Raw genomic sequence first — 24088 nt, forward strand, 5'->3', positions numbered from 1 at the left:
GAAGGAATTAGGCACTATTTTTTGCCAGTGCAATGCACAATTTCTACTTTACAGAATTGTACAGTTTTTAAGAAAATTCATGGGAACTTTCAATATTGCATAAATCATGTCATACCTCGCAAGCTTTTAAGGCACATGTTGTACTACCTCGACTTTTCAAGACCTGAGTATATGACCCGTTTCCCAAAAATCCGAGTGTTAACCTTAAAAGATGGTCAAATTCAAGTATTTTTTTTCAACTATCAGAGTAAGCAGATGTGTGTAGAATAGACAAGTAAGCATAAAAGAAAATTTTCAATTACATTTAAAATATATAAGAAGTTGCCAATAATGACTTACACAAACCTATTGTCTCAACGTTAACAATTATAAGATTTACATATATGAGAAATATAAAAGAAAATATATAACCGAAAGCCGTAAGATCGCACAGCTTCCTTGACAAGTACAACCACGCATCCTTGACCATTATAACGGCTCCTCATCAATCTGAACCTACATATCACTTAAGCCACCTGTACTACCTGTACTACCTATACGTTTGTATATTTGATGGATGAGTGGCCAACTCAGTGTGAATTCCCCTCAAGATTACACACTGCCGCATTAGGTAAGCATAGTTATAAAGCAAAGCATACAAAACAATACATGATGCAGGTCTTACTATGTGCATGAATGCGTGAATGCAATCATCGCCCCGGGGATGCTCATCCATGTGGACAGTGGGCTTGTCACTCATGCAACCATTAACCTAGGAAAAGCATCCAGTCGGGCATCATCGACTTGGGAAAAGCATCTAGTCGGATAATGTAATGCCCTAAAAATCGGGGGTCTAGTATAGGCCCAACTCCTGAGTTCCAACACATCACTTATGCAACATAGATAATGATGATTAAATGTTTCTGTATTAGTGCATTAAACATAAATGAGATTATACCAAAACAGTATATTATACTCTAGAGATAAGTGAGTTTTGCAAGCAGAAGACTGTAATACATGTATAAGATATATGAACTGTAGTAGGTCTCCGAAGTGTGATCATGTTACCAGGTTAAATATATACATGTATACTCCCAAAATATACAAAATGAATATACATATGTGCTCTAAAATACAGAATAATAGTGTAAGGGCATCTAGTCAGTGTCCCTGTAGCCCCGGCGATTAGGACACGACTCACATGAACCTGCCCGATAACTACTTGTAGGAGAATGGCTCCTCGTCATCCTCGAAGTCTGGCTCCGCCTCGTAGGCATCGCCACCACCTGCAGCTAAGACAAAGTCTGGTTGGTGTGTATAATACCGTCCTAGAACGTGAGAGTGAGTAATTAACTCAGTGGAGCTATAAAGCAAAGGTTAACATGTTATCAATTCAATTAAGCAATAATGATAAAGCAAAGGTTAACATGTTATCAATTCAATCAATTCCTAAATACTTTGGTTAATGCAAAGATGTTATGTATTAATGATGTATGCCCTCACCTACACTTCCTCTGCGAACTTTAGCTCACGGTCGCAGCATGCATCCCTTCCACGGTGCTCAACTCCAATGCCAAAGGCATATGCAATGTGATGCATGAATATGATTACCGAGTTCTTATTAGACCTTTCATACATCAGGATTAGAAAGCTAAGGTACCTCCCTTATATAATTTCCTGAACAATGATCCATTCTAGGATCGTTAGTCGTAGTAAATATCATACGATGTTGCGGTTCTAGGTCACTACAAAGGGCTCATCACCTGATCAGTGTAGGCCTAGTTTATACTCTAGTTGCTACGGAAAGGCTCGTCGCCTCAACGCAGTCTCAGAGTATACTCGAGGTCACTACAAAGGGCTCGTCACCTGATCAGTGTAGGCCGACAGCTCGAATATAGTGTCCCATACCACCGTATTCGGCTCACGAGGTGGTGTTGCTCACTGGTCACTATGGGGAGGCTCGTCGCCCCAGCATAGGCCGACAGCTCGACCACGGTGTCCCATACCACCATGTCCGGCTCATGAGTCTTAGCTGTTCGAGGTACCAAGGTTAACGGGGTTTTCAGTGGTGAGTTTGGTACCTTAGGTTCAAGCAGTAGCGTCTATACATGGTGAACATACATCGGGTCAATTGGGTTACTTGACGAGCTCGACTAGTACGAGGGTATGTCGAGCCGATCGACATGGAGTGCGCAAGCACTCCGTGTGACCTAACCACTGTCGACAACCCAAGTACAACTCAGATTCATCAAACACGTTCGGTATGGCAAAACAATCTCAGCCACCAATCCAGGACCTGTTACTGATTGCCTGGACTATACCATATTTCCAAACACACTCCAAATATGATAGGAATACGTATGTGCTAGTCCAAAATAGCATGTAACAACTAACTTAAATATAAGTTTCATTTGAGCATTTCAATGAACACATAGTATGCATATTAGCGTACATAGGCATTTCAACCATAAAGCACGTAGTAGTGTATAGGATACATAAAGGAAAATTGTAACCATGGTCAAGGGAATTGAGAATCCTATCTCAACACCCTCATTACATGTATTTTAACAAGTAGTTCCTCATTGAGGTATTTTATCAAACGCTTAGACTACACATATTACATACATGCAATAACTTAGTTAAAACACATGTTATAGCAAATCCTTTCATAAGGAGATGCCATGTATACAACGATTATACATTTATAATCAATAATCATAGCAAGCATGAATCATAATTCCATATTCATTCAAGCATATCAACAAGCATATGGATTTCACTATTTTCAACATAGTTCATATATATGTGTAAAGTGCGGGAAACATCGCATCTAAGCATGTGGTATCATTCAAGTCAGTCATAAATCATTAATTGACATTGAAAGCTTTGAAAACCATAACCTAAACATTTATAGTCCACACCTTTCGCTGGTAGACTCGTAACGAACTCAGTTTAAAAGCTAAGTCTTTATGTATGGCACCACAACAACCTATAACAGGGAATAGGTTAACTATTCCACCATTTACACTATTGGAAACCCTAAAACAGATTAGGGTTAAATTTTCTCACCTAAGAACGGAATCGGAATTGCGGAGTAGCGACACAAGAAGGGTGGTTAAGCACGTGGAGCGGCGGGATTGAATCCCCGGAATAAATGCCAACTCTCTCTCTCACTTTCTCTCTCTTTCCTTCTCTTTCTTTTCTCTTCTCTCACCTAGGGTTAGAAATTCATATGTCAAGGGAGAGAGAGGGTTAAGACCCTTATATAGGCCCAGGACTGATGGAAATGGCCCTAGGGCCAAGGTATACTTAGGTTATATCCAAAAGGCATCTCCTTTAGTCCAACAGAGCTGCTCTGGAGGCCGCTTTTCTGCGGGCGGTCAGACTTAAGCTCCCTGACATTGGATCTAGGTTAAGCTAAGTTTTTGGTCCGATCGGATTTACAGATTGACTGTGGTGGACCAGTTTCAGTTCAACGGTCACCGGTACTCAATCAGGGCCACAAGTGCACTGACATGTGTTGAAAATTTTTCCTGATTCAAGGGTGTAATTGGGTCAGATTTCGAAGGTCAGAATCCTTAGATTTGGCCTATAAGTGAACGACTCAATTCACTTAAGTTTCAGTTCATTTTCTAAAGATATTTGCGTTTCTCACACACTTCGCTCCGGGCTCAAGTTGTGCATTTCTGGGTACTGTTAGGACTTGATTTCTGAGATGGTTGTCAAGTCCAGTAATGTGGTCATAACCGTCTAGTTTCGCGATAGTCGGACTTTCGACGTACGGTCCAGGTCCGATATGGAGTTTCAAAGTGCTCCCAAGAGCAACTGGGTTTTGAGATGGATCCTAAGTTTTAAGGTAATGCAGCATTAACGATTCTACACGTTTTGGGTCTTACAGATCATATTTAAAGTGATTAGTGCTAATTTTATAGGTACTCTAGTGTAGCACTAGCTAATTCTTGGCTAATTTCTTAAAGGATTTGGTCTTGAGTGATTTCTGCCTAAGGTGATACTCGGGTCTTTGTACGGATTTTTCCAAGACGTTACAATATACCCCCCTTAAAGAAAAATTTCATCCTCGAAATTAGTACATTCTCGTACTCCTCAAGAATCTGAGGGTAGTTCTTTCGGACCTTGGCTTCAGTTTTCCAAGTAGCCTCTTTCTCAGTGTGATGCATACATAATACCTTCACCAGTGGAATAACCTTATTGTGTAACACCTACTCCTTCCTGTCTAAGATAGGCGTCGATCGCAGAACATATGTAGCATCCTCACTCAACTGCACTTGCTCCCACTTAATAATGTGGGAAGGATCGAGAACATATTTCTTCAGCATGGACACATGAAATACGTTGTGCATGCCTACAAGTGGTGTGGGTAAAGCAAGGCGGTATGCTACCACCCCCCCTCGATCCAGTATCTGAAATGGGCCAATGAATCGCGGCGTGAGGTTCCCCTTCTTCCCAAACCGAAGAACTCCCTTCATGGGGGAAACTTTCAAAAACACATGATCCCCGACCTCAAACTCTAACTGCCGCTGCCTCGTATCGGCATATCTCTTGTCTGTTCTGTGCTGCCAGGAGTTAACGCCTGATAATGTCGATCTTCTTTGAGGTCGCCTGAACTAACTCTGGGCCAATTAGGCTCTTCTCGCCAACCTCTGCCCAGCAATGTGGCGCTCAATAGGGACACCCATACAAGGCCTCATAGGGAGTCATGCCAATACTCTCCTGAAAACTGTTGTTATACGCGAACTCTGCATAATGAAGACAATCGTCCCAACTGTCCTTGAAATTTAACAAGTAAGCTCGCAACATGTCCTCTAACACCTAGTTTACCCGTTCCGTCTGCCCGTCAGTCTATGGGTGGAACGTGGTACTGAACTTCAATTTCACACCCATGACTTCCTGGATACGAGTCAGAAAATAGATGTGAATCTGTGTCTCGATCTGCACGATCTCCAGAGGAACTCCATGCAGACGTACAATCTCCTTAATGTACAACCTGGCAAACTCGTCTGCTGAGTTCGAAACTCTGATAGGGAGGAAATGAGCCGATTTCGTCAACCGGTCCACGATTACCCATATGGAGTCATACCCCTTCCTCGTCTTTGGTAACCCTGAGATGAAATCCATAGATATGAAGTCCCATTTCCATTCAGTTATGGGCATGGGTTGAAGTAGTCCAGGAGGTCGGTGATGTTCGGCCTTGACCTGCTGGCACGTGAGACAACATGATATATACTCTGCTATGTGAGCCTTCATGTTGTCCCACTAGTATGACATCTTCATGTCGCGGTACATCTTCGTACTACCAGGATGCATTGCCATCCTCGAATCGTGAGCAGCTCGAGGACTTCCTTTCTTAAGTCAGGAAGATTTGGGACGCATAGGCAGCCACGGTAATATAAACCCCCATTCGTACCAACTCTCTATTCTGAGTCCTTACTGTCATTGACCTGCTCTCTCATCTTCGCCAATAGCTCGTCGTCTTTCTGAGCTGTGATAGTCCTATCATCAATAAGTGGCTGCACACGAATGTGCACGACGCTCTCGAACGACTCCTCCACAATGAGCTTCTGCTCAAAGTCTCGCACGAACTCTACCATACCCCATTCTTCCACCATCAGTAGAGCCACAAACTCTATGGTCTTCTTGTGGCTCAACACGTCAACCACAAGGTTAGCCTTGCCCGGATGGTAGGAAACCTCGAACTTGAAGTCCATCAAGGTTTGCATCCATCGCTGCTGCCTCATATTTAGGTCCGACTGAGTAAATATGTATCTGAGGTTCTTATGATTACAAAAGAGCTCGAACTCCTCTCCGTAGAGGTAATTTCTCTAGAGCTTCAGTGCAAAGATGACAACTGCTAACTCTAGGTTGTGTGTAGGATAGTTTTTGTAGTGTTTCCTCAACTGCCTCGAGGTGTAAGCAATCACCCTATCCTTCTATAAAGGATACAACCCAAACCAACACGAGACGCGTCGGTGTATATAATATACTTAACCCCTTGCTCTGGAAATACTAGCATAGGGGCGGATGTTAGCTTGTCCTTCAGCTCCTGAAAAGCTACTTCCACCTTCTCATTCTAGGCGAACTTCAGATCCTTCCGAGTTAACTGAGATAGCGGTCTGACAATCTTGGAGAAGTCCCTAATAAATCAACGGTAGTACCTTGCCAGACCAAGAAAGCTCCTCACCTCAGTAACTGAACCGGGCTGCTCCCAGTCCTGGACTGGGGTTACCTTAATGAGGTTAACTGCTATCCCTTCCTTGGACACCACATGTCCCAAAAACTTGACTTCTTCTTTCTAGAAGTCGCACTTCTTGTACTGTACGAACAACTGGTTCTTCTTCAGAGTACCCAAGACTGCTCGCAGGTGTTCCTCGTGCTCTTCTCGACTCTTAGAGTATATCAGAATGTCATCAATAAACATGATGATGAATCGGAACAGAAACGGCTGAAACACCCTGTTCATCAGATCCATGAACGTGGCCGGTGCGTTTGTAAGATCGAATGACATCACGAGAAACTCATAGTGCCCAAAACTAGTTCTGAAAGCCGTCTTTTGCACGTCCTCATCCCTGATGCGCAACTGATGATACCCTGACTGCAGATCGATCTTCGAGAAGTATCGTGCCCCCTTCAACTGATCAAACAGATCATCTATCCTGGGCAAAGGATACTTATTCTTCACCGTCACCTAGTTCAACTTGTGATAATCAATACATAGTCGCAGTGAACCATCCTTCTTCTTTACAAACAACACAGGTGCTCCCCAAGGAGACACACTAGGTCGTATAAAGCCCGCATCTAACAGGTCATCAATCTATTTTCTCAACTCCTCCATCTCACACAGAGGCATGTGATACGTGGGTAGCGAAATGGGTGTCGCACCGGGCGCCAGGTCGATAGTAAAGTTGATCTCGCGCCGAGGAGGTAGTCCAGGTATCGCCCTGAACACGTCCTCAAACTCCTGGACTACTGGCGTGTTTCCTAACATCGGCCCATCAATATGCTCTTGTAAGGAAGCATAACAATCAACACGACAGGGCCAACTGACCTGCACTAGAAAAGTAAAGACCATGCCCTCAGGTTCATAGGCTATCACGACCCTGGTCTCGTAATCTATCTCTGCCCTTATCTCGGTGAGCCAATCCATAACGAGGATAGTGACGTAGTGCCATAGTGGGGCGACAATAAGGTCAACGAGCACTTTCCTGCGACCCAAATCTACTGAGCAACCCTCACAAATCCGGGTGACATCTGAAAAGGTCCCTGTAGTGGTAGTGATTCTCACTCCCTTCGTAGGAGTAGTATCCAACTCTAGTCGCTTGATTGCCGCGTATAAAATGATGGAGATAGTGGACCCAATGTCCACCAATAAGAAAACTGGAGTACCTTCACTACAAGAAAAACAGGTAAAGGCTACGGCCAAAAATCGTAGCAAAAACTTTTTTGCTACGGATATGATCCGTAGCACATCCGTCGCTATTGGTGGGGTAACTAAAGGTATAGCTACGGATTATATCTGCAGCAATAGATACTAATAGCTATGAATATAATCCTTAGCAATAGATACCAATAGCTACAGATTATATCCGGAGCAATACCTTTAGCTACCCCACCAATAGCGATAGACGGGCTACGGATCATATCTGTAGCAAAAGGAATTTTATTCGTTGTAATAGATACCAATAGCACCAATAATATCCGTAGCAATGGACACCAATAGCTATGGACAAAAGCCGTAGCTATAGCTACAGATTATATTTGTAGCTATTTTTTTTTTTTAAATTGTAATAATACGACCTGTTTCCATTGCAAGAATTTGCTGTGATTGATAACTCATCTAAGCTTAATGCTGATAGAAATAGTACATAAAATGCAATCAGAAAAAAAATGATACATTTATTACAAATAGCAATCAAATCATACAATGCATCGTACATTCACATTTCTAAATAAACAATACTTCACTTTGCTCAACCTATCATAAGAATTACAAATAAGGTGTGCCCTCATTTGCAAGAAACAAATATACTCCAACACAGTAAACACCCTCCATATGCATTCAATAATGCTCACATTTTTACAGAATTTTCTTCCTTTAGCCGGTCAATTTCAGTAAATGCAGAAGATAGAGCTTCTTCTTTCCTTGAAACTTCAGATGTAACTTCTGTGGACTTTGACACAAGATTACTTTCAAGTTCTGAAACCCTTCCCGTGAGAAAATGAATTTCATCCTCCACTGACTTCTTTAGCTTGTCAGCCTGTATAAAACAGCATTTGTAGACACAATCAAATAAGCATGCCTTTGCACACATCTCAAAAGGAAGAAAGACAAAAAAAAACACTTATATATGAAGAAATAAAAAATATACCTATAAATCTTCTAAACTATGGCAAAATCCAACATGAGTAATGTGTTCAAACCTAGGATGGACTTTTAAACTCAAAACCTAAGTTTAGGTTAAGGTTATAGGTTTAGGTTTAGGTTTAGGTTATAGGTTATAGGTTATAGCTTTAGGGAATTGAGAATAGATTAAGGTTTAGGTTTAGGAAATCGGGTTCGGGTTCGGGATCGGGTTTAGGTTTAGGTTTTCAAGTTTAGGTTTAGGTTTAGGTTAGGGAGTTGAGATTAGGATTAGGTGTAGGTTTCGGTTTAGGTTAGGGAGTTGAGATTAGGATTAGGTGTAGGTTTAAGTTTAGGGATTTGAGAATACATTTAGGTTTTAGGTTTAGGTTTAGGTTTTAGGTTAAAGGTTTAGGTTTAGGTTTTAGGTTTAAGTTAAGGTTAGGTTATAGGTTATAAGTTTAGGTTATAGGTTATAGGTTAACGTTTAAGTTATAGGCTTTGGTTTAGGTTAAGGTTATAGCTTTAGGTTAAGGTTTAGGTTTAGGTTATAGGTTTAGGTTAAGGTTTAGGTTTAGGTTATAGGTTATAGGTTAAAGCTTTAGGGAATTGAGAATAGGTTAAGGTTTAGGTTTAGGAAATCGGGTTTGGGTTCGGGATCGGGTTTAGGTTTGGGTTTTCAAGTTTAGGTTTAGGTTTAGGTTAGGGAGTTAAGATTAGGATTAGGCGTAGATTTAGGTTTATGGATTTGAGAATACATTTAGGTTTTAGGTTTATGTTTAGATTTTAGGTTTAAGTCATAGGTTTAGGTTTAAGTTAGGTTATAGGTCAAGGTTTAGGGAATTGAGTTTAGGTTCTAGGTTATATATTATAGGTTAAGGTTTAGGTTAGAGGTTTAGGTTTAGGTTTATGTTATAGGTTTAGGTTTAGGTTATAGGTTTTGGGATTTGAGAATAGGTTTAGGTTATAAGTATAGGTTTAGGTTAATGTTGTAGGTTATAAGTTTATGTTAATATTGTAGGTTATAGGTTTAGGTTTAGAGATTTAAGAATACATTTACATTTTAGGTCTAGGTTTAGGTTTTACGTTTAGGTTAAGGTTACCGGTTTAGGTTTAGGTTTAGGTTTAGGTTTAGGTTTAGGTTATAAGTGTAGGTTATAGGATTAGGTTTAGGTTAAGTTATAGGTTAAGGTTTAGGGAATTGAGTTTAGGTTATAGTTTATAGGTTAAGGTTTAGGTTATAGGTTAAGGTTTAGATTTAGGTTATAGGTTTAAGTTTAGGTTATAAGTATAGGTTTAGGTTAATGTTGTAGGCTATAGGTTTAGGTTATAAGTTTATGTTAATGTTGTAGGTAATATGTTTAGGTTATAGGTTAGGTTTAGGTTTAAGGATTTGAGAATACGTTTAGGTTTTAGGTTTAGGTTTAGGTTTTACGTTTAAGTTAAGGTTATAGGTTTAGTTTATATGTTTAAGTTTAGGTTATAAGTGTAGGTTATAGGTTTAGGTTTAAGTCAGGTTATAAGTCAAGGTTTAGGGAAGTGAGAATAGGTTAAGGTCTGGGTTTAAGAAGTTGGGTTCGGGTTTAGGTTTTGGTTTTCAAGTTTAGGTTTAGGTTAAGGAGTTGAGATTATGATTAGGTGTAGGTTTAGGTTTAGGTTTAGGGATTTGAGAATACATTTAGGTTTTAGGTTTTAGGCTATAGGTTAAGGTTATAAGTTTAGGTTAGGTTTAGGTGTAGGTTATAGGTTATAGGTTATAGGTTATATCTTTAGGGAATTGAGAATAGGTTAGGGTTTAGGTTTAGGAAATCGGGTTCGGGGTCGGGATCGGGTTTAGGTTTGGGTTTTCAAGTTTAGGTTTAGGTTAAGTAGTTGAGATTAGGATTAGGTGTAGGTATAGGTTTAGGGATTTGAGAATACATTTAGGTTTTAGGTTTAGGTTTAGGTTTTAGGTTTTAGGTTAAGGTTATAGGTTTTGGTTTAGGTTTAGGTTTAGGTTTTAGGTTATAGCTTTAGGGAATTGAGAATAGGTTAAAGTTTAGGTTTAGGAAATCGGGTTTAGGATCGGGATCGGGTTTAGGTTTGGGTTTACAAGTTTAGGTTTATGTTAATTAGTTGAGATTAGGATTAGGTGTAGGTTTAGGTTTAGGGATTTGAGAATACATCTAGGTTTTAGGTTTAGGTTTAGGTTTTAGGTTATAGGTTAAGGTTATAGGTTTTGGTTTAGTTTAGGTTTAGGTTTTAGGTTTAGGTTAAGGTTATAGGTTTAGGTTAGGTTCAGGTTTAGGTTATAGGTTATAGCATCAGGGAATTGAGAATAGGTTAAGGTTTAGGTTTAGGAAATCGGGTTCGGGTTCGGGATCGGTTTTAGGTTTGGGTTTTCAAGTTTAGGTTTAGGTTAAGAATTTGAGGTTAGGATTAGGTATAGGTTTAGGTTTAGGGATTTGAGAATACATTTACGTTTTAGGTTTTGGTTTAGGTTTTAAGTTATAGGTTATAGGTTATAGCTTTAGGGAATTGAGAATAAGTTAAGGTTTAGGTTAAGGAAATCGGGTTCGGGTTCGGGATCGGGTTTAGGATCGGGTTTAGGTTATAGGTTATAGGTTTAGGTTACAGGTTTAGGTTTAGGTTAGGTTATAGGTTATAGGTTTAGGTTTAGGTTATAGGTTATAGGTTAAAGTTTAGGTTATAGGTTAAGGTTTAGGTTTAGGTTATAGGTTTAGGGTGTGGTTTAGGTTAAGGGTGTGGTTCCTGCAAATACAGATATAAATACGGCCTGTCCAAATGGCTAGGCCCCTCCAATGTTGTCCATAGGAAATGGACAGTTTCATCATAGTCATAACAGCGATTCCCACCTTCCAGGGACCCCCACTCAACATCCGGATAGCTCCGACGCACATCCGGATCTACTTCATCAATTTCGAGATAATATATAAACATGGGCCTGTCCAAATGGCCAGGCCACTTCATCAATGAATCATATATTATGAAGGAAAGAAGACTCACCAATTTAGCTAACGAGGAGAGAAAGTGTGAGTGCTTGGAATGTCACCCTTTCTTTGAATAATGGATGCATATTCCACAATACAATCTGAGAATGAGTAAGTTTTTTAGTTTCTCCGACAATGCATATGGGCACAGATTTACATATAAAGATTTTAAAGATTGTAAAACAGAGTAAATGATTATATTAACTTCCAAGTATCGATTAAGAAGAAAAATGTAAATGATGATGGGAAAGAAATCTCGATATATTAAATTATTGAAGGACAATGAGACATACCAAGACTACAGGTGCCCAGAGCAAGATAACTGCACCAATGTTGTACAGGTGAAATCTTCGGTAACTGTTTCTTCAAAAAAATACATGAGATCAGAAGAAAGAAGCTTTTTAGAGTGAGAATAAAAAATTACTTCATACTCATAGCAATATAAAATGATTTATCGTAATAGGAACAAAAAATGACACCAAAGAATTCCCCCTTTCAAGTTATGGCCATAAAGACTGATCAATTCAATCCTGGATCACATTGGCCCGCAAGGACAATTGCGGCATGAAAACTAATACTCTACAATTTCCATGATGAAGAACCACATTATGAATTCATGAAGTAATGTCTCTGTCGAATGAGGGGCATCTACCATCTTTTGGGGTCATAGACAACTTTTCCCACTTTAGGACTCATAGTATTCCTGAAAACCCTTGTTACAATCTTCAATACAAATCAAGGTTCTGAAATTTGTAGTTACACTGAAGAGCCCTATAGGTTATGTACTTCACAATATAATAGAAAATGATTGAACTACACCTATCCCATGTTCAAAATATATCCCTCAAGTACAACATCCTCTGACAAAGAAACCCTAGAATTTCAAACTTCAAACTTACCTCAGTATTGGAAAAGGTTTTTAGCTTTGACCTTTTAGAGAAAAGGAAGAAAGGAGAAAAGAAAAATTAATGAAAGTAAAGCGAGGAATAAAAAAAGAGAAAGAAGAATAAGAAAAACACACTTTTATTTTGCACATGTTCATGGAAACAATATCAATATGACAACAACAAAAATATTCATCAAGCAAAATCTTCACTAGATAAGACTAAAAGAAAATAACCACTTCAAAGGAAAAACAACAAAAGATTGAGAAAGATGAAAACAAATATCTCATAAAAGTGAAATCATGGCAAAAGAGAAGGGCTACCTTCAGTTTTCTGCCGTGTGTTGTTATAGTACCTATAGTTGAAGATAACATTCCTGGTTCTCATTCTATACAATATAGAAAGCAATGTTTAGAAAGGAGATTATGAAATTCCACAGAAAAAGGATAAGCTGTATCATACACAAGATCATTAGTAGGTTGAAAGTATCTAACAAATGCTAAAGACAATAATAGCATACATCTTTCTTTTGTTTGCCCCAAATTTGAATAAATAGGTAAACATATGGGTGTTCAAGAGCATTACTTTCTTGCATAAGGAAAATGTCACATAAAGATTTTCCTAGTTAATTTCTGCAAAAAATTTCATCTGAAAAATGTGTTTATTTGAACCAAAAAGAATATAATGTGCGAAATGGTTTGCAAATGCACTATCATTCATTCCTTGATTGAGGGGAGGTATTCCATAAAAGACTAGGCAGCTGAAGCGATATTCCAGTTGGCTAAGATAAGCACTCTAGAGTTTACATCCATGATCCATGTAAGAAGGACAATCCTTTTTTCTCATTTTGAAAATTCCCCATCTCAGTACCTGTCCAAGTCTGCCAACCTGACACTTCTAGACACAGATCATATATATATATATATATATAAACTAATTTTTAATGTTTAATCTATTCACTTTTGTTCGTGGAATACTGTCTAGTATTGATGTAATTTGTTTGGGATTTTTAGGTATAAATAATTGCAAGATACTACTAAACTATAACTTTTATTATGTAAAATAATGAAAAATAACTGCAAGGATGCATAGCTGAATCTGACTTTCAAGACTCCATGTTTGATGCTTCATATCTATGTCTGATGCCGACACACATCCATGTCCAAGTTCCACAGTCTAATGCAAATTATGCCCCTAAAGGACGAGCACAACCTCATCATCAAAATAGAGAACTGCCAATCACAGTCAACCTAGATGTGCCCTCCAGGAAAGCCACAGTAAGTTAAAATTTTGTTGACCCTGGAAAGGGATGCTCTATAAATTCAAAGGACAACTAGAAGGATAAGTCTGGACAAGAACTATACTGAATCCTCAAATAGCCAAGAGGGTAGAAGCACACTGTTGAAAAAGCAGGGGAAAAAAAAACTGCAATGAGACACCTTATATAATTGATGGCACCTTAAAAGCAGGAACCTCATATTGTCTGCTTGCTATGGTAGACAGGGTCCCAGACAAGGAAAGTCGCATGTATATGGGAAAAGGATACAACTAACCAATTCTAAAAATCTAGGATATGGATAAGGATACATGTATCCCATCTATAACATGATATTCATAGTTACATTTATGATGAAATGTTTGACATATTCCATTAAATTTTAGTTTTATATAAGGCAATGTTATTCAGTGTTTCCTCTTTTATTGATTGTTTAATCATTCTAACGTGATGTTTTTAACATCATTGTTAGTGTTTAAAACTTTTATAGTACACAAGTGCATTTATTTTATAGTACACACATGCATTTATTATGAAAAGAATGTAAGAAAATCTCCAGGATTTCAAAGTTACAAATCTAATACAATAGGATTCAGTTATAGCACTGCAAGTATCCTGGACCGCAGAGTACTAGTATTGATATATCATGCGTCTCTGACACAATCGGGCATGGGCATCATAGTCCACCCTTTCTACAACAACCCAATGAGCTATATAAACTTAACCCTTTATCATGAACTCAAGATCAAATTACAGAAAGAATTACAAAACAAAAAATCTCCCAAAATACTCTTTCCAAGAAAATCATTTTAGTTGCTGATTCAAGAGTAGAATTTATTTGTTTCTTGTGAACATATCCACCAACATTCCAAGTGGAATAGAGCATTTGTTTCTTGAGGATCCAAGTCTAGATTTAATTTGGATGAGATGAAATGGTATCTAAAAGTTAGTAACCTCGAAGACGAGGCTTTAAATAGCTAATTTAAAGAAGAAAAATGAAGATTCAGTTACTGGATAATATGAGATAATGACGATGTAGGAACATCATAAGTGTAAGAATCATAAAGAGATCTCTCTTTTTCTCCAACCTCTTGTGCCAAAACATTCACTTGCACTTGCCTCGACAAATTCTGGAAGAAAAATGAGTTTCAATCTTTAAAATAATTGAATCTCGATTCAATAACGAAAGATCATTTGAAGAGAAAGAAGAGTTAAATTGCATCTGCAGTGGAAACATGATACACCAAGTAATCATGAACTCACCATGGTTCTAGAATTTTGAGGAATCTTGATTTACTCTCCTTCTTCTCCTTCTTCTTCTTCTTCTTCTTCTCTTCCTCCTTCTTTCGAGTGCTCTCCAAGCCTCTCTCACATTCATTGCCTTGATGGATCTCTCTTAGTTTCAGCTAAGTTTTTGGTTATCCAAGAAAGAAATTGGTTCAATGGATAATAAATAAAATAACCTGCTGCTTAAAGTTCTATGATGGAACCAAAACACTCCCAATGTCACACAATTCAATTCGTATGGTATAGATGCTAATGCTACAGTCTTTTAGGGGTTCCCAAGGTTGAAATTTAATCTTAACATCTTGGAAAGTAAACTCTAAATGCATAGCATGAGATGTTATGCCTTCTTAACCAAACAACTTCTCCAAAGATGCTTCCTTCTCAAAAACCAAAAGTAGGAGAAGCCAGACTAGTGGTGAGAACTTTCTTCTACAAACATAAGATTTTTGGGCAACAACAATTTACATGATACAAAATTAGAAAACAGTGCATGATAAAATCTCACTAATGTGGGTCTAAATTGCTCAACAATTTACATAATACAAAAGCAAGAGAAGCCAGGCCAATCGTGAAAAATTTCTTCTACAAACATAAGATTTTTGGGCAACAACAATTTACATAATACAGAATCAGAAAATAGTGCACGATAAAATCTCACAACATGGGACTGGAGATTTGGCTAGCACTCTGGAGTGGGCTTGGCCAGGCCAGGGTCTAGATGTAAACTACCAAACAGATTTGGGTCTGACTCTTTATAGCCAGCTCATGGACCAGCCTTAGCAAGGTAGATTCACCTCTGAAATCTATCTCATTTAACAATCTTAACCATCTGATTTTGCCTAATTGTTAGAATAAGGGATCAGCCACCATTTTAACCATCATCACCAAGCAAACACTTAGGATTGTCCAATCAACATGAATTTTGGGTTATGTTCCTATCACAATAGGGACCACATTTAGACAGCCAGGAATGAAGTTTATCCATGCCATCATATACGGTGAATGCGTTGCATTATAAGTGACAGAAAACCCTGTTAACTATTAGGTAGTAGCTCATGAAGGCTAACAACTAATCTTTGAAATAAGTGGTTAAGAACTTAGTCAAATAACTAAATTTAAAAAATAAAAAATAAAAAATAAAAGGTAAAGAAAAACATCAAGAACTCAATGTGGAGCACACCCTTTTGCTGACACAATAAGCTCAATGCCCCAAAACCCTCAACCACTTTCTGTTCTTCTCTTCTTTTCACTTGTCCTTATGTTATTACTCTATTATGCTTATTTATGCACCAAACTCTTTCTATCCCAACCAGGTCTCAAAAAAGTAGGAATGTTGATGCTTATATGACAAGTATAAGTAGTAATTAAGAGTTTTGAGATCTACTTAGAAGAACCCATAGAACGTGATTTAGGAAGAATGGATTTAATCTGCCTGGAGTGACTTTCCTCATATTCAGTAAATCAAACAACAAGAGATCCCTAGCCACTTAAAGTGCTAGTGGCTGGCCATTAACCAAATGCACATTATGAAATGTGCCGAGACCTAGCCATGTCCCTCTTACATTTTCTACCTCACTTTACATGCTGCAGGACGTATGTTATGTGCCTATAATGGCACATAACCATTGTGGATCAACTAAGCCATATGCTTGACTTCATAAAGTCATATCTTTCATTGTGCACATCCGTGCAATACCCTATATGGAAACACAGAACATGCAACTGAAAACCCACACTGCAAATCCCTAATTCTAATATAGCAATACTTAGGAACCAAAATCAGACTCGAAAGCCCTAAATCTCCTCGTGAAATATATCAGGAAAAAAATAAGAATCCAAGAAAAACAATACCAGAGGTGGTTCATCACCATCATCTTCATCTGCAGTACCGGAATATACTAGCACTGCCTGAATCCACCAGGGTCCACGACCAGCATCACCCCCTGTCGAGAAAATAAAAAAACTCCCCTGACTTTGCTGACAGCCATTGTTTCCGGAAGATTTAGTGCAACCCAAACCCTCGTCTTCTCTGTCTCTCATCTCCAGAGACCACATTTGCAGCCCATGATTGCCGAACCCATCCACGCAAACATCATCGTGAATCCATCTCCGTCCCTTTGCAATGGAGAGAGATAAAAGAGGAGCTTCACGGCGTGTTTCTTCACGGCTGATGCATTGGAGAGAGAGGGAGGAGAATGAGAGAGATGGAGAAGAGATCGGGAGGGAATGGAGAGATTAGGGAATGGAGAGAGAGAGAGAGAGAGAGAGAGAGAGAGAACCCATTTTGGACGCGACTCTATTTTGAGCGGGAACCCAAATTTGGGAGATAGATTGGCTACTGGTGGTGGGTGCTCTGTGGGCCCCACCATGATGTATGTGTTTCATCCATTCCGTTCATCTATTTTTAGAGATCATTTTAGGGCTTTATACAAAAAATTATATGTATATAAATCTCAGGTGGACCACACCACAGGAAATCAATAATGATTGGATATCCACTATTGAAATCCTCTTAAGGCCCACTATATTGTTTATTTGAAATCTAATATGTTGATTAGGTCATAAAGACCCGGATGAAGGGAAACAATAAATATCAGCTTGATCCAAAACTTTTATGCCCCCAAAACGTTTTTAATGGTCAACGTTCATCCAACACTTTTTCTTGTAATGTGGTCCACTTGAGATTTATATATACCTCATTTTTTCTCATATATCATAAAATGATCTATAAAAATAGATGGACCACATGGATGAAAACAAACATCATGGTAGGGCCCACAGAGCACCGACCATCAGCCATTGCTCGGTGGCAGGGGCAGTAGCCAATCCGTTTCCGGGCGTGTCTCACGAAATGAACCGTGGACGGTCCAGACAGGGGCTCCATGGGACCCACCATGATGTATTTGGTTTATCCATTCTGATACATAATTTTATTAAATTATTTTAGTTTATGATACCAAATTGAAGGTATATTCAAGGCCCAAGTGGACCACACCATAAGAAGTAAATGTAATTTAATATCCATGTTTCCTACCATGTGGTCCACTTGAGCCTTCAATCCAACTGGCTTTTTTATTTTCATCCTCTAAAGTAATATTTCCAAATATATTGATGGCTTAGATAGAACACATAATTTTTTTAAGGCCTCATAAAGCCCCTTACAACACCATTAATTATAAATGGTGTGTCAACTTTTTAGCTACGGATTAAAACCGTAGCAACTATAGCTAAGGCTTATATCCGTAGCAAAAAACTAACGTGGTCTGCATCCTTTGCCCCTTTTTTTGGTAGTGTTAGGTTATAGGTTATAAGTTTATGTTATAGGTTATAGGTTATAGGTTAAGGATTAGGTTATAGGTTTTGGTTTAGGTTTAAGTTTAGGTTAAGGTTTAGGTTTAGGTTTAGGTTACAGGCTATAGGTTAAGGTTTAGGTTTAGGAAATCGGGTTCGGGTTTGAGATCGGGTTTAGTTTGGGTTTTCAAGTTTAGGTATAGGTTAAGGAGTTGAGATTAGGATTAGGTGTATGTTTAGGTTTAAGGATTTGAGAATACATTTAGGTTTTAGGTTTAGGTTTAGGTTTTAGGTTTAGATTAAGGTTAGTTTAAGTTAGGTTAAGGTGTAGGTTATAGGTTATAGCTTTAGGGAATTGAGAATAGGTTAAGGTTTAGGTTTAGGAAATCAGGTTTGGGTTCGAGATCAGGTTTAGGTTTGGGTTTTCAAGTTTAGGTTTAGGTTTAGGTTAGGGAGTTGAGATTAGGATTAGGTGTAGGTTTAGGTTTAGGGATTTGAGAATACATTTAGGTTTTAGGTTTAGGTTTAGGTTTTAGGTTATAGGTTTAGGTTTAAGTTTTAGGTTTAGGTTAAGGTTAGGTTATAGGTTATAAGTTTAGGTTATAGGTTATCAGTTATAGGTTAAGGTTAAGGTTTAGGTTAAGGTTATAGGTTTAGGTTCAGGTTAAGGTTTAGGTTTAGGTTATAGGTTTAGATTAAGGTTTAGGTTTAGGTTTAGGTTTTAGGTTATAGGTTATAGGTTATAGCTTTAGAGAATTGAGAATAGGTTAAGGTTTAGGTTTAGGAAATCGGGTTCGGGTTTAGGTTTGGGTTTTCAAGTTTAGGTTTAGGTTAACTAGTTGAGATTAGGATTAGGTGTAGGTTTAGGTTTAGGGATTTGAGAATACATTTACATTTTAGGTTTAGGTTTGGGTTTTAGGTTATAGGTTAAGGTTATAGGTTTTGGTTTAGGTTATAGGTTTAGGTTAGGTTTAGGTTTAGGTTTAGGTTATAGGTTATAGGTTATAGCTTTAGGGAATAGGTTAAGGTTTAGGTTTAGGAAATCAGGTTCGGGTTCGAGATCGGGTTTAGGATCGGGTTTAGGTTATAGGTTTAGGTTTAGGTTATAGGCTATAGGTTTAGGTTATAGGTTTAGGTTTAGGTTTAGGTTAAGTTATAGGTTATAGGTTTAGGTTTAGGTTTTAGGTTATAGGTTATAGGTTAAAGTTTAGATTATATGTTAAGGTTTAGGTTTAGGTTATAGGTTTAGGGTGTGGTCCCTACAAATACATATATAAACACGGCATGTCCAAATTGCCAGGCCCCTCCAATGCTGTCCATAGAAAATGGACAGCTTTATCATGGTCATAACAGTAGTTCCCACTTTCCAGGGACCCCCGCTCAACATCTGGATAGCTCCGACGCACATCCGGATCTGCTTCATCAATTTCAAGATAATATATAAACATGGGCCTATCCAAATGGCCAGGCCACTTCATCGATGAATCATATAGTATGAAGGAAAGAAGACTCACTAATTTAGCAAGCAAGGAGAGAAAGTGTGAGTGCTTGGAATGTCGCCCTTTCTTTGAATAATGGATGCATATTCCACAATGCAATCTGAGAATGAGTAAGTTTTTTAGTTTCTCCGACAATGCATATGGGCACAAATTTACAAATAAATCAAATTTAAATCTGCCTTCTAAATTGTACTTGCCGATAGTTGGAATTGTGGTAACAATCTCCCCTAGCTTGAGCTTCAGTCTGTTTTCTATTACAATTAGTGAAATCAATACGAACTTACAACAATAGGTACCAGGTCTTTGGTCCAGGGGTGATCCATAATAAAAGGTACCATTTACCATGAACTAAAACCATATATTATCCATACCTTAATTGGACTCACTATAAGGGTAATCTTTCAATGATGGCCCACTGCTTCTGATAATCACTACAGGGGTAAGAAAATTACAAATAGTAAGACTCATGAGATGACATATGTACAAATAGCGACAAGACTAGCTGGTAGCTGGTAATGACAAGAGGATAAGACATTATTTATGAAGAACAGGAAAAACCAAAGATAAATGAAAAGTCCGCATGGTGAAATCTTAATTGGACTCACTACAAGGGTAATCTTTGCATTGCTCCATCATGTGAGCATCATATAGATGAGGCAATCTTTGAAATGGGACCTATGTTTTGGATATCCCAATTAGCAGAGATAAGAAGCATTTGCCTACAACTGAAAACATCTGAATTTAAGAACTATTTGCCAACATGCTAACTGTTATAAAAGAATTCAAAGAAGAAGGTACAATAATGAAAATCACAAAACAGGGAACAGGGAACAGAAAAATGAGAAATCTTGATATGGAAGCAAGATATTCAAACATTTCATAGTAAATGTTGGAAGGGCTGAAATACAATGTCGTTTAACCCATCTGAAATCTAAAACCAATGGGTCAAGATTGAAAACCATATCAGGTAGGAGAGCTAAAATGGTTGGTTATGATTTTGGAAGTCTAGATCATATTATGTGGAAGTAGGACTGTCAAAGGGTTGCATGAGGCAAAGTATAATCAAAACTTTGAAAAGGTCCAGCCTGAATAGTTCAAAATCAGGGCAGAAGCTGACCCCATGCCTCAATAGAAAATAAATACATAATTCCACAATGTATAGTCCTTAATTCTATCAGTCTGTATGGTTAAAATGGTTTACCTCCCTGCAAGTGTCTAGGTGAGTTGTTGAAAGCTCATCATACTTTAACTACAAATCTTGCATTTCTGCTTGTAGTTTTTCATATTCAAACGGTGTTGGCCCACCTAATTTATGTTGAATGAACCTGTCATAAACATAGAAAGAATGCTAAAAAAGTTGCATCTACATCTAGTTGCCAAAAAAATATCATATAGGGAGAAATTGATTCTCTAAGATAATGCCATTTGTTCACTACAAGAAAGAGGGTTTTTAGTGACGAAATAATTTTTCATTGTTAAAAGTCACTTTTAACGACGAAATAAATTATCGTCGCTAAAAATATACTTTTAACGACGAATATTTTCGCAGCTAAAAAACGAGGATGAAATTTTTAGTGACGAAAATTTTCGTCGCTAAAGGCTATAAACAATTTTTCACAGCACTCGAATGGATTACTTTTACCTATAAAATTTTTCATAGCTAAAAACCTTGGATGAGACTTTTAGCGACGAATATTTTCTTCGCCAAAGGCAACAAACAAATTTTCAATGGATTACTTTTACCTACGAAATTTTTCGTGGCTAAAAACCCTGGATGAGACTTTTAGTGATGAATATTTTCGTCGCCAAAGGCAACAAAGAAATTTTCAAAGAAATGGAATGGATTACATTTGGCTACGAAAACTTTCGTAGCTAAAAAATGTGGATGAGTTTTTAGCGATGAAAATTTTCGTCGCTAAAAACTATAAACAATTTTTCCAAAAACTTCGAAAGGTTTACTTTTAGCTACGAAAATTGTCGTAGCTAAAAAACGTGGATAAGAATTTTAGAGATGAAAATTTTCGTCGCTAAAGGAATTTTAAAATTTTGAAGTTTATGAGACTTTTGGTGACAAAAATTTTCGTCACTAAAGGTTGTAAACAAGTTTAGTTTTATCTACGAAAAGTTTCGTAGCTAAAAACCGTGGATGAGACTTTTGGCGACGAAAAGTTACGTTGCTAAAGGCTATAAACAAAATTTCAAAAGGTTTACTTTTAGCTACGAAATTTGCGTAGCTAAAAAACATGGATAAGATTTTTAGCGACAAAAATATTCGTCGCTAAAGGCTGTAAACAATTTTTCTAAGACTTCGAAAGGTTTACTTTTAGCTACGAAAATTGTCATAGTTAAAAGATATAGATGAGATTTTTAGCGACGAAAATTTTCGTTGCTAAAGGAATTTTAAAAATTTGACATTTATGAGACTTTTGGTGACGAAAATTTTCGTCGCTAAAGGCTGTAAAGAAGTTTACTTTTAGCTACAAAAAATTTTGTAGCTAAAAAACGTAGATGAGACTTTTGGCAACGAAAATTTACATCGCTAAAGGCTGTAAACAATTTTTCATAAAATTCGAAAGGTTTACTTTTAGCTACAAAATTTTTCGTAGCTAAAAAACGTGAATGAGACTTTTAGCAACAAAAATTTTCATCGCTAAAGGCTGTAAACAATTTTTCAAAATACTTTTATCTATGAAAATTGTCGTAGTTAAAAATCGTGGATGAGACTTTTAGCTACGAAACTTTTCGTTGCTAAAGGATTTTTTTAAAATCTGTGGAAATTTTGAGAAGTTTACTTTTAGCTACGAAAAGTTTCGTAGCTAAAAAACATTAATGAGACTTTTACCTACAAAACATTTCGTAGGTAAAAGTCTCTTATTTTAAAAAAATTCCATCTCAAATTTCCTGATATACACCTGTTAGAATATAATTCATCATATTCTTCCTGATATACACCTGTTATATAATATGTTTCATCATATTCACATCCATCTAAACCCAAACTACGTAAATTCATCCAAACATAAACTACATTCATTCAAATATAAACTACATCCCTCCAAACACAAACAATCCTATGAAAAAAAATAAATGAAAAGAGAGAGAACATATGAGAGGTGATCCAGACAAATGAAAAGAAAAACAACCTTAACCTAAACCTAAACCTATAACCTACACTTATAGGTTTAGGTTATAGGTTTAGGTTTAGGTTTTAGATTTAGATTAAGGTTAAGTTATAGGTTATAAGTTTAGGTTATAGGTTAGGTGTGAGACCTGTCCTGAGTTCGCATGTGTGCATTTGTGTGTGTGAGTATGCATCTCATGTATTTTGGTCCCGCGGTCCTACCGGTCAAATTTCAACGACCCGTGACCTTCGGATAGTGATTGCGGTCACCCTCGAGTTTGGTCATGTAGACCAAACTCGGATTGACCCAAGACCTATGCCATTCCGACCACATCGTCGCCGCGATTCCAGTGCCGCGTCTCATGCGTAAATCCGGCATGTCCATCAAAAGTTATGGGCCGCGCATTATTTGGACCGTTGATTGCATTTTTGGTGGGACCCACCTGATTGCACATTTCCCCATGTGCACTATTCCCAATGTAAGCCACCTTTAGGCTAGCAATAATGGCTTCTTTTCTCAAGAAAACCATGATGAGATTGGCTTCTCTAGGCAATGATGAGCCATCTTATCCCATGAGCAATGATTATTTCTCTTTTCAAAAATTCATCTTTTTCTAAGAAGCAATCATTTCAACCTTAGAAACTCTCTCATCTCCCTCTCTCTTTCTTCATTTCTCTCTTCTCCTCTTTGCAAATGTCCTCCATTGCTGAATTTTTCCAGCCCTCTATCCTCTTCTTCTCCCCTAGATCTAACCATCAAAGATCCATCATCACCATTGAACCTCCTTCCTTGTAGCTTAAGGAGCATGGTGGTTGAAGAATCTTGAAGATCCAACAAGTGGGTGAGCATGTAGGATAGATTGCATGGTTCTTATTGTCATAGATCTTTTGTTGCATCATATGGAGAGTGTAGGACTCACCACATCAATGGTGAAGGTCCACCACTCCTTGGATAAGTTTTTTTTTATCCATCTCTTGCATGCATGTGATCCTGATGGGGCCATTCTCCATGGACCCCATCTTGATGAGATTTCCTTTATTCTTCTCTTCTCCACTTTCTATGGTTTGGATGTAATGATTATGTGGCCCACCTGATGTGCCATGCAACCAGAATTTTTAAATTTTTGGGACATCCAGGCCCAAGTTGTTGGACACCTAGGCCCAACTGTGCTGCCTAGTTTTGCTGCTTGATTTGGAAAGCCTTTGGGCCTGATTTTATGGATTTTCTTGGGGAGGGGCTGGGCCTGGGAGTTGTGTGACACATCAGGGTGGACCCCACCTTATGAAATCTATGATTTATTTCCCATTTATTAAATTTTTGGGCTGATCTAGACAGCAACATGTTGCTGTCCAGATTGCTGGAATTTTTTTATGCTGTAATGTATGTGTTGTAGGCCTTGTTTGT

The 24088-nt window shown here is 37.9% G+C and overlaps 1 protein-coding gene across 2 annotated transcripts; it reads right to left on the bottom strand.

The window, feature by feature from the left end:
* Positions 1-7865: 7865 nt before the first annotated feature.
* LOC131237565 (uncharacterized) lies at positions 7866-17030 on the bottom strand. Of its 2 annotated transcripts, none has more exons than XR_009167314.1 (3): positions 14497-15190; positions 11619-12597; positions 7866-8252 (listed from the first exon to the last, which is right to left on the bottom strand). XR_009167314.1 is itself a non-coding variant. In XM_058235396.1 (3 exons), the coding sequence occupies exons 1-3, from the start codon at positions 16825-16827 to the stop codon at positions 12510-12512; spliced, it is 411 nt and encodes a 136-aa protein (XP_058091379.1). In that variant the 5' UTR covers positions 16828-17030; the 3' UTR covers positions 10914-12509. The 2 variants fall into 2 exon arrangements, 1 of the variants encoding a protein (XP_058091379.1); XM_058235396.1 differs by lacking the exon at positions 7866-8252 and adding an exon at positions 16624-17030 and having other exon boundaries at positions 10914-12597; positions 14497-14615.
* Positions 17031-24088: the final 7058 nt, after the last annotated feature.

This window comes from Magnolia sinica, chromosome 2 (genome assembly GCF_029962835.1).
Source record: "Magnolia sinica isolate HGM2019 chromosome 2, MsV1, whole genome shotgun sequence".
Taxonomy (NCBI): domain Eukaryota; kingdom Viridiplantae; phylum Streptophyta; class Magnoliopsida; order Magnoliales; family Magnoliaceae; genus Magnolia; species Magnolia sinica.